General features: G+C 32.4%; 1 protein-coding gene across 1 annotated transcript; it reads right to left on the bottom strand.

The window, feature by feature from the left end:
* Nucleotides 1-5,552: 5,552 nt before the first annotated feature.
* Nucleotides 5,553-7,875, bottom strand: LOC104893110 (probable receptor-like protein kinase At1g33260). Its single transcript, XM_010679187.4, has 2 exons — nt 6,693-7,875; nt 5,553-6,540 (listed from the first exon to the last, which is right to left on the bottom strand). Exons 1-2 carry the CDS (start codon nt 7,039-7,041, stop codon nt 5,834-5,836), a joined length of 1,056 nt encoding a protein of 351 aa, XP_010677489.1. The 5' UTR covers nt 7,042-7,875; the 3' UTR covers nt 5,553-5,833.
* Nucleotides 7,876-12,400: the final 4,525 nt, after the last annotated feature.

The following is a 12,400-nucleotide window of genomic DNA, read 5'->3' as shown; positions in this document are numbered from 1 at the left end:
TATTCGATCCTACCAACCCTTACAATCCAAAGTAGGATCTCGATCCTAATAACTTGTTGGGAGACAGTCAACAAAAGGCGGACACACAATAGACTATGTCTGCAGCGCATCATGATGCATGTCGTGTATCATCGATGTGTTCCGCGCATTAGTCCTGCGCGCTGTGCAACTAGGGGTCATAATTCAGTGTACGGTTTAAATTTAGGCCTAACCCAATCTGATCCGAACAAAATTTGGATTTTAATTTTCCATTCCAAATCCAAATTTAAATCAAAATCAATTCAATCCGATCCGATTTTTCAAATATTAGATTGAATCTAATCTGAATGATCCAATTTTTTTAATTCTGTTTTTTTTTATGAAATGACTTTGGCGCGAGCATCAATATAACGTGTTGGATAATAGATGTAATTCGTATGATATCATAAAATTTCATTAATAAACCAATAACAACTAATAATGCATTATAAACATATACATAAGTTATTACAACATGGTCCAATAACAACATTAAATCATGTTCAACTGCATATATATAACAAGTTCAACTTTACAGCAGCAAGTTAGGGTTTTAACTTTTAGAGGAAGGAAAGGGATGTTAGACCATTTGGGCTATTTTTTTTTTAAAATCAATTAAGCCCCAATCATAAATACGCAATATAAGATTTACTATTCACTTCCTTTGGATTTTTGGATCCAATCACCCTCAACCCAATCCAATCCGAAAATATGATTCTTCAAAATGACTCAATTCGTATCCAATCCTAACATAGTTCGAGTTCAATCCGAATTACGTACTACTTCGGTTTGGGTTTTATCTTTTAGCCGAATAGCTTTCACCCCTACGTCCAACGCAAAATTTATCTCGTATTTTTTATTTTCCTTTATATGGACCATGTTCCATTCGGTTACGAGACACGCTTTCACACGCTTGCTTACAAAGACACTTTACTATGAATTTTTCTACGCTTCCAATACTTTCTCAAACACTATAAACATACAAGCAAACACTTTCATTAAGTCTCCATTCAAGCTTCAAGATGCTTCTTCTACGGATCTTTATCAAGACTCAAGCAAAAAAGGTATAATTACTGAGGGTCAATTTAAATTTATTTCTTATTATACTAACAATCTGCTTTTCATAATGTAGTTACTCAAAAAATTGATGTTGTTTATATATTCTACATCCTCTTCTTTTATAATTCTATATCACATTCATATGCACGCTAACATGTTTAATGCTTTCATCACCCTCACATGCTTATTTTTCCTAATCAATACCTAAATAGATGCTCTCATGCCTAATAAGATAATTTAAACAATTGATTTTAGGATCCCCGTAATTTTCTTGCATAAATAACATATCACGAAAATCATTATTTTGTATTTAATGAACCAATGTAGATTAATTTTTAGATTACATGAACAAACTTGGTTATCTATTTGCATAAAACTCGAATATGAATCGTATCAAGTAGAGGCAAACAATGGGGGAACTCAATTCCTGATGAAGTGATGATATTCGTACCCTCACCCTGAAACTTTATCTTTGATTTATTGACTGATTATGAAGTCATGACGGAGAAATCTATAATGGATATACTAAATTGTCCCTATGATTAACCGAACAACCAATTAGGTTTACGCGTTTTTTTTAAAGAATTGTTAATGACTTCTTTTTCAATACGTATTTAAAAGCTAAAACCTTTACAATGAGGTAGTCAAATCTGAACTCATCCCGCATAGACAATAAAAATATACCTACACCTAACGATAAACTTTTGTTGGAGAGAAGTTTAATATTATTCAATTAAAGACTTCTCTCGCAATTTAATAAATGCATCACATTGACTAGGCACACTTGCCAATGCAGAACTACGAAATATTTATTATTATATACTTCCTCTGTTTTCTATTATTTGCATCGTTTCTCATGCTTGGCAATTTTTATTACTTGCATTGTTTTTATTTATGGCAATATGTTCACTCTTTCTCTCTCGTACGTAGCACATGGGATTTCTTTTTTTATCTCTCTCATCACCTTTGGTCCTTGTGCCAAAATATACGATTCAAGTAATAAGAATGGAGAAAATACTATTTAATTAAAATTATAAAAAGACTATATATATTTTGAAAATATGCGCTGAGATTAACCCAATAAAATTGCATTTATCTTTATATATAACTCCTTCCATCCCAAAAAGATGTTTTCGTTTCCCATTTTTTACGAGAATTAAGGAGGTGAAATCGGTTTTATAGATGTGAAAGATTATGATATTTGAAACAACAAATATACCCCAAAAAATTAATAATGCTTGGAATGTTGTGCTGATTAAATGAGGATTTATTGGAAGCTGTTGAATTTAAAAAACTTATAATTAAATATGGGCACGAATGTCAATTTATAGTGAATTAGAATTAAGAATGGTCACAAACTCTCAAAAAATAAAAGTAAAAATATTAGAAACGAAATCATCTTTTTAAGACAGCTGAAAAGGATATGAGTTTGGGACGAAAGTAGCAGTAGTTTAATTTGGTTAAAATTAATATCTAAATAGTATAAAAAATCAATCTAATACTAATACATTCATTAAGAATTTTGAGTAGATACTTGTTAATTTTTACTTATAATATACTAGTTGCCATATGAGTTATCATCATTTGATACTAGCAATTTATGTACGCAATGCGTGCCTCACTTTTTTAGAACATAATTTATAACTTTTTCGGGGCATAAACAAAAGGTAAAATTTAAATATTAGACATGTTTTTTGGACTAGCTAATTTTGTTGATTAAACCTATATCACTTAATATAACCAAACCCATCTTTTATTATTTATTTTATTTATACTTTCTTTAATATCTTTAAAGTTAAAACTGATGAGCGCTAAAAGAATGTTACGTAGATTTATTAAGTATTTCTTATATTTCTATCAACAAAGTATTTTTTTTAATCAAATCATTTCACTTTGTTAATTGATTGTATTTTCCTTTTTGATTTACTACTTGATTGATCAAATATTTGATTGATATAATTTTCTTTGTTAATTTTTTTATGTTATATTCGAGTTTGATTTTATTTTATCTTTTTTTGGTAGAGTAGTTGATTTACTAAGGGATAATTAAGTAAATTTATTGAGGGACACATAGCTCCCCAATTCCCTAATAATAGATAATATTTTTTGCACGCGATGCGTGCTTCGATTTTTTTTCGAGACAAAATTTCGATTTTATTCGATATAATTAAGTAAGAGTCAACATTTGAACATTAGACATATAAAGTATAATTGTTTTTAGTTGTAAAGTTTGATTGGTTTAGTCTCTATCACTTAAGTCTCTCACCATTTTTTTTTTTTTTTTTTTTTTTTTTTTTTTTTTTACTTTTCAAAGTTAAATTTTATGAACAAAATAAAAAATAAAATTGAATTTATTTATGATTTATAATATTATAATTTTTTAGTTGATTTTGAATAAAGTACATTACTTCATAGATTATGAAGAAAGTGGACACTTTGATTTCAAGTCAAACTTTTGTGAATATTTTTGTGAGTATGTATTGACGTTGTAGTGTATTGGTTGTAGTTTGTAAGTGAATTTTTTAGTTTTGTAAAGTTTCCTCATTTGAGTGATTTGTATAATGTATATTATGCAATTATATAATTTTAGTTGACTTGTGAGTGATTGTTATAATTTTATTTCCAATATTTTTGTTTGAAGCCCCCTTTCGTTTGTAAGTGAATTTGTAATTTAGAAGGGAATGGGGGTAAAATAGTCTCTTCATTTGGAGACACCATAACTTCCCCCTTCCCTTATATAATAGATTTAAATTTAGCACCCAAAAGAAAGTAAACATCATCAATGAATTAATTTTACTGAAAGAAATTTGGGTGTAAAATTTTTTGTGTAAATTGTGGTCCCAAATTCTGGCTTTCTATTTTACCCCAAAGAAAATGTTGGACAATCTATAGCTCAATTTGGGAAATTTAGACGATTTTGGTCAAAGAGTATTGACTTTATTTTGATCTTCTATATGGGCGCATCATGTACTTCAAGGGTCTTATCCATAAAGTACTCTTCATTAAATGACCAATTACTCAATTACGAGTTTTTGTCCAAGTTCATTCATGATTTTCTCCCTAGGAAGAAAATAAGGTCATATTGACATGAACAATTATTATTTACAAACTCCAATCTCTAAAGGGCACCATGTTTAAATAAGGACAAATTCTTGACATCTCATCGTGAAAGGCTAAAATGGCGCCTCATCATGAAAGACCAAAATGGCCTCTCATAGTCATAAATACCAAAGTAAGAGTTACGGTACCAAATGAGGTATTAGTGATATCAAAGTTCAAAGGTGATACCAAAGTAAATCTATAAAAGTAAGTATAATTGGTGCCAAAGCTCAAAGTTAGTACAAAAGTTCACTTATAGTAAATATCAAAATAAGAGTTATTTTGGTATTGCTACCAAATTTACTGAACTTTGATATAAGTTGGTACCAAAGTTCAACGTTTGTTTTTGTATTTTTGCGCAAAATATAAAAAATTTCCCTGTGAGAGGCCATTTTGACCTCTCACGATTAGACGTCTATCCAAACTCTTAAATAACTATCATTCAAAAAATAAAAGAGAAGAAGAGACATGGACCCCACTAGAAGCATATACACCAAAATACCGTACCAGCTTAAATAGAATTTCATCTCAAAAATATAGATGTTACTTTCAAATATTCCAAAATATGACATTGACTATTGCAGTAGTGCCTCGCCAAACTTGTTGGTGTAGTTGGTTAGACATTCACCTTGTAACCTTAAAATTATAAGGTTGAATTCTCCCAATTACAATCCTTAGAAGCATGGATTCCTTCACCTTTCTCCCTATTATCAAATGTCAACCTTCAAATATGGAACCAGAAAACGGTAAGAGTTAAAATTTAATAGGGATCATTTCCCTTACCTTTGAAAAAATCATGTTGCAGAATTGCCCTGTACGTTGGGGAAATCAATATTGCAGTAGATACGGCCATATGGGTACAAAATGGTCTTAGAATTTAGATGCAACTTCTCTATAAATTCTGGTATCAATATCATTGATAGTGTAGCTGTTCCTGTGGCTTTCATTCATCAACTTGATGCTCATGCTCATGATTTATCACAGACTCCAAGACAATTGTCCCCACAAATAATAAGGACAGAGTAAAAGAGTTACAGTATTTCAAATACTAATTACTTTTCTAAAATACTACTAGTATTAATGGATTACAACAAAAATATTCAACATATCCTACTTAAATAGAACAACTTAAAAGTAGTTTTGGAATAGTATAAGATTTTAGAGTATTCAGGTAATAGACGCCAGACCAGATATAATTGATTTATACTGCATTACCTGGGTTCAGGTCTAAGAACATCGAAACTAAATTGAACGACTCATCATTCGAATTCGAACAAAAATACGAACCAATTTGACACTATAATTTTAAGAACCATGCTACTGAATCTGTAATTTTAAGAGGACAGAACAACTTTTAATTAACAAAAGAACATACATTTACTTACAAATCAAAGAAAACTCAATATCATTCATAAAATCATAACTCTTTACAATCAATACAATATCAAACCAGACCAAATTACAAAACTGCATTCCTTCTCCTACCAATCTGCATCAGATCAGATTTTTTTTTCCTTTTTTTTTTTTGTGTACTCCTAGAAAATCCCTTTATCTGAAATCTCCTATGAGATTGTTTTCTGGGTTACATTTTTTTTAACTTTATACAGTACTGTTCCTCACATTTTTCCTATCTCTAATGTTTTCCCTATTAATTCCTTCAAACTTTCTCAAAACATAATTTTTCTCTCATAATCTTGCAGATATCTGATGAAGAAGGCCTTAAACTAGGCAAATGATGGAGACAACTTCCTGCAATAGAAGCCATAATTTTAACTTCTTCTCTATCAAAACCTTGACCTTTAACAACTCTTGGTTCAACCATCTTTTCCACCTTCTCTACATCAAAACTTCCCTTAGTTCGAACAATGGATGTAAGAAGCACTTCTTTATCTCCTGCAGAGCTAATAAAGGCCTCAAACCCTGTAATAAGCTCGAGCAATATGACTCCGAAACTATAAACATCGTTCTTCTTAGACGCAATCCCTGTCATTAGGAAATGCGGGTCTATGTACCCTGGTGAACCCATCATTGCAATGCGTGATGAGGAAGGTGGTTTGATCATTGAGGAGAAACCCATCTTCGAAAACCCGAAATCACAAAGCTTACAATTAAGACATTCATCTAAGAGCACGTTCGAGGACTTTATGTCACCATGAACTATGTGAAGGTCATTACTCTCATGAAGGTATTCTAGTGCTTGGGCTAATTGGTAGGCTATTAAAATCCTCTGTTTCCATGTCAGAAGTTGTGATTTTAGTTTGTTGCATTTCTTGTTTGGTGATGTGTAAGGGATTTGATTGTAGTTGTGAAGCTCTTCTTGTAGGTTCCCTTTTGGTATGTACTCGAAAACTAGTACTCCTTCATCTGTTTATCACAAAAATAAATTAGTTAGCGATGATAAATTACTTAAATTGATCAATGTAATACATTTATACTCGCTCCAAAATGACTCAACACAAACCTAAAAGATAAAGAATTATCATGAGTGGATGCATTACTTGTACTGTTGTACATACCTCTTTCATCGCAGTAGCCAAGGATTTTAACAATATTGGCATGATGAAGCTTTTGGGAAATCTCTAATTCACTCTTAAAAACTTGATTAAGCCTCTCACTACTATTGTAAATCTTGACAGCACCTAAGGATGAATCAGGAAACTTAGCAAGGTACACTGTGCTGTACCCTCCTACACCAATCACCTCCTTAAACTTCATAGTCAAGCTCTCTATTTCTGACCAACTATACCTCTTCACTACCTCCACCGACGCCTCATCATCAACCGACACTCTCTCCGGGGTAACTCGGTCGTCGTTTTTCGCCCGAAAACCAGATGTACACCCAAAGCAGCCCAAGAAAAAGCCCATATTATTGTTGTAATAAAGAGATGAAGAAATGAAGCAAGCAATATAATGCTTAGTAATAAAGTTGCAAGTTAGTGAGTGACCTACAAGTAAGGGAAGTATTTTGGTATATATATGCCTAAAAGAAATAGAAGAATTATTAGAGTGTTTTTGTTATGATTAATGGGAAAAATAGGTAAAGATTTTAGGGGGGAGGTTTGGAGGAGAAAGGAAAGAGATTAGAAGGTGAGAGAAGAAGAGAGGAAAATGCATAGAAATCAACAAAGAGACACACTAACCACCATACAAATAGACATTTTGACTTGAGATAAGGGGGCCAAATTTTTCACATTTTTAATATTTTTAAAATATATATTAAAAATTTAGAAAATTATTGTCATATCTTTGTGGTATACTAGTATTTAGCTTGAAGATTTGGTTGGATATGGAAATGAAGGTATGGGACACAAATTTTGCCAAAATATTTTTTTTTATATTCTACCAAACACACCGCACGAACATCCCCCATCACCATTTTCTCCCTTTACATATCTTTTTTTTTTCTCTTTTGTTTTTAGAAAGTTGGTGTAGATGGGAAGCAACATCAAAAGATCAAATCACTTTATTTTTTCTTCACATTATTAAATTGAACATTTTTATTTTTGTCTTTTATGGGGTTTCTTAGTGGCTTAGAAGAAATAGTAAAGGTACCTTAAGGACTCCGGCCCCGTGGAGAATTATTGATATTATTATATTAAAGATTCGCATGAAACATAAGGTTTAGTTTGGGGTGAAGATAAGCAAATAATTATAACTAAAGAAAAAGGTAGTATGAGTTTGAAAAACACATTTGAACTACTAAATACTCCTTAAGAATTTGACTGGTTAATATGCATGAACGCGTGTTGAAAATTTGGAATATTGTTTTATTTGCCGATTGTTCCCTGTAAGCTTGTTTCACCAACCAACCAAAGCTTAATGAAAATTAATATAGATCATGTAAAAAGATGAAAGTTTCTTAAATTATATATACATATCCAAACACCATTATATGTATATATATTATAATCTCTTTCGGATTTTACCTAGAAAAAGCTTGGGGAGGCATGATTTGTTCCGAATTAATGCTACGTAAATAAACAAGGGGAGAAAATGGTGAAAAGAATCTATCAATAGCCGATAGGTTATGGATCTTATTCAACCACAATTAGCTTGTTGCAAGGTAATTTTCAGATTACATGTTTAACATAGGAAAATGGTCATGGAGAAAAGGACACTAGGGCCATGTTTATAATTGTAGTAAATTGATATGGAGTTTATTTTTTTTTTTATATCATTATATGTACTACAATATTATTTGTAACATCTTTAAATTCAAACAAGGTCTTTATATTAAATAAATAAATAAATAAAGCAAAGAATAATTGACACTATTAACCAATAAGATTAAATGCTACAAATTATGATATAGTACAAATAAGTAGGACATAATTTTTTTTTTCTATTGGTATACCCTACCTTTGAAATTAATAGTTGGATATACTCCATGTAACTTATTTATTGCGACATTTATTTTTGTACATGTATCAAGTAAAAAATGCAAAAGGTAGAATAAGAGCAGAGTAAAAGTAAGGAAAAAGTTAAAATGTAGAAAAAAGGAGAGTAAAAGTAAGAGAGGAATGGTGGGTCTAACCTACCATATAAGCATAAATGATCAAATATCTTAATTAAAAAAGACACCTTGAAATGGCAAAATATTTCGATTAAAAACGAAGAGAGTATTATATTAATATGTAAGAAACGAAAACCAATTACCTTTATTTTTCTTAAGTAGTAAAGGCCTATGATTTGATTTTCTCATATGTACTTTACTTATGGATTACGGGCCTAAAAAGTGGCTTAAAAATATCATAAATATCAAAGTATTACGGTAAAATTATGTCATAATAATAATTTTGAAGGATTGAAACAATATAAAATTTAATTTATTCAGGGAGTAAATTGTTTAGAATGATTCATTCAATTTCAATTGTTTATTCATCGATCGGCTTTTAATTCCAGAGTATCTAAAATATATGATCACTCACGGTTAAAGACGTATAAGTCTAAGAGGGTGTTTGGTATAGAAAAATTTGATGTAGGAATGGATTCAAATAAGCTTTTCCATTTGTAATTCTTTGGTATGAGTGTTAAGTAACAAATACCGTATCTAGAGGGGAACACAACCCCCTCATTTGTTATCCTTATCTAACTAGTGGAAACAAATCAACTTTCCTTCCTCAATCATAAACCTCTCAATTGTTTCCATTCCACTAAGATACCAAACAACAATTAAAAGTAACAATTATTATTTCCATTTTCCCTCCTTATTTTAATCCTTTCCATTCCGTTTCCTTTAATCATACCAAACGCTCCCTAACTATATATCTCTATGTAATCTCTTGTACTATGAATTAAGCTTAGAAGTATTTTAGAGACGTAAAGTTTGACATGTAAAAGGAATCTTAGTTGCACATACTATTTAAAATTAAATGAATTAAGATAAGGTGCAACTTTGGTAACATGTAATAGATCATCCCTTCACTCTTAACTTTCAATGGTGAAGTGTTGAATAAGGAAGAACTAAACTATCAAAAAGCTTGTCACTTGTGAACTTGGCTCGCAAGCTAATAACTTTGAGATCCGTATACACATGGTGGGTGGTTAACTTTGTTTCTTCCCAAGTGTCAACCATATGCCTCTTGTATGTGTGTCCGAGTTTTTATATTATAAGTACTGCTTCTAGTATCCCGATTGAAGTAAACAAGAAGCAATTTCAAAGAGCTTGACTTTGTTAAAAACAAAAAGCACATATATGTATTAACATACGTTACTGGTTACTCGTAAAGTGATACTCTTTTGAAGTTAATTTAGGGCCTTTTTTCTCACAAGAAATAGCAACTAACTAATGGATTATGGTTTGATTAAATTAAGTGGAATAGAGAAATTGAAATAAACCAAATTGAGAATGGAATTGGAAAGAAAATATATACTACATATAAAAGACTAATTTTTCATAATACTCTGCAACATGACATCTCCACTAGCTAGTGAAATCGAAGTCACAAATGCGAGCGCTTGAACCCAAAGCGTTATGCATCTTAATACATGCTTCAACCACTAATCCAATCATCCAATGAAGAATTTTGTCCCTTTGTGCAATAAATACTACTTCTTCCATATGGTTTGACTTTTGCACTATTCACACGTTTTATTTTGACATTTTTTTAAAAAGATTTATGTAAGGCAAACTATAGGCATGTGAGATCTTGTTAGACTAGCTCGTTGCATCTCAACATACACTTTTATAATATCAACTTTTTATAATTTTTATTTATAGGGAATTAAAGTTATTAATGGTTAAATTTTGCATTGACAAGTGTGTTTAAAGAATTATGTCAAGTATTTCGAAACAGATAAAGTAATATATAAATTACCCACGAGAGATAAAAAAAAAACAGTAAAACAACTATAGTGACATTAATTTGTTCACGCCCAATATAATACAACAATATCACCCCATACCCCGCCCAAATTAGTACATACACACGTTCATAGGATGTATGCATAATTAACATAAAGGACTAGATTATGAACATAAGACCAATACTAATGAACATGAACATAGATGTAAATATGTTAATTTGGCTTGTTAGCCATGTACACAATTTCATTTAGCTTGTTATATATGTACATTTGACTTGTTAGCCATGTACACGTGTGCACCATGCTCTACGTACAATTGTATGCACCAACTAGGCGTTATATATCTCGTCGTATTCATAATCATCATCTCCCTAGGATACTATCTAACCCCTGTATTGCATATAATCTGATCATTATTGTTCTACCATCAACCTGATCTCATCTCCCTTTCTTTTATCATAGATCATTGTGATCTCACACAATAACATACCCTTAGTCCGTTCAAAATCCTTTACTTCTCTCTCTAAAACTTGAGAGTTCTTCTGACTAAAATTGTGAGTCCCTTTCCTTTTCCTTCTACAACCCTTTTGCATGTTGCACTGTTTCATGCAAAAGGCCTTTACTGTTCCTCTAAGCACGCGTTAGAACTTGAAAGACGCAAAGCAAATAACTTTTTAGTTCAACCAATCTACGTAAGTTTCTTGTACCAGGAAATTGCTCCAAGATCCTAGCTGCATTAGTAGGTTCTATAGCTTTTGCAGATGGTAGTCATGCATTTCTGACCAATCTTTTCGCTTGTACACTTGGCGTTTGTTCCCCAAAACCCTTCATTTACTGCACTCCCTCCCATCTTATTTATTGCTTCAAGTTTCTAACTATCACTCAAACTAAACTCTCTTTTCTTCATCTTGCTATAAATTCTCCCAATTCCATTTTCTAACATCTCATTCTCCCCCCCCCCCCCCCCCCCCCCCCCCCCCCCCCCCCCCCCCCCCCCCCCCCCCCCCCCCCCCCCCCCCCCCCCCCCCCTCAAACATTTTTCAGTGCTTCCAAGCATGTCTCAAAACAATGACTTCCAAAATTACAGGATGAGGGCATTAATTGATCACCACCTGAATCAGAATTTTCAAATTCCATAAATTGGAACATGGCTGTTTTAGGAAAATTTGTTGGACCACACCCTCCTGCTTTGACTTCAATTCAAGCTTTGGTTAATACTCAATGGGTGAAACGTGGGTACATTTCAATTCATCATACATGCAACTACTTTGTTTTTGCATGCAGTCAGCGTGCGGAGGTAGAGGCACTCGTCCCATAACACACAACCATTATAGACGGAAGAATTATCACCTTCTGAAGATCTCACTAGTCCACTGTCCCACAAAGCATTATTTTGATTTGATTTGGGTGAGAGTCTCGGGTCTTCCATTGGGTTATTTGTCCACTTCTTGGGCCACGCAAGCTTTAAGGAATGTGGGCCTTATCGATGAGATGGAGACCCAACCCCTTGATCTACTTAAGGACCCCGAGTTTGGAGCAAAGATGCTCATTGCTAGATCTGTCGAAGCCGCTAATCCCAGGGTGTTTCCTCCCTCTCTATGATTCACAGGTAATCTGGGTTTATTTTCGCTACGAGGGGGTTTCTCGATTTTGTAAAAAATGCGAATGTGCAGGCCATTATACCAGGTCATGCACTCTCTCAAATTTCGAAGCTCATAGAAGAATTCGAACCAGAGTTGCAGATTTAGAAGGTTGAGGTCGTTGCATCCTTTATGGGCCCATGAACCTTGCATATTATACAAATTTTATTGAGGGGCTATGGGATCGTTTTAAGTTCAGAAATACCTAACCAAATCTGTATCAACAATTACGGATGAGGATCCGCTATTTCATCGAAGACCCACACCTTCTTCTAGTA

Source organism: Beta vulgaris, chromosome 5 (assembly GCF_026745355.1).
Source record: "Beta vulgaris subsp. vulgaris cultivar EL10 chromosome 5, EL10.2, whole genome shotgun sequence".
NCBI lineage: Eukaryota > Viridiplantae > Streptophyta > Magnoliopsida > Caryophyllales > Amaranthaceae > Beta > Beta vulgaris.
The sequence above is the reverse complement of the archived record's forward strand: the minus strand, read 5'-3'. Positions and strand labels throughout refer to the sequence as shown.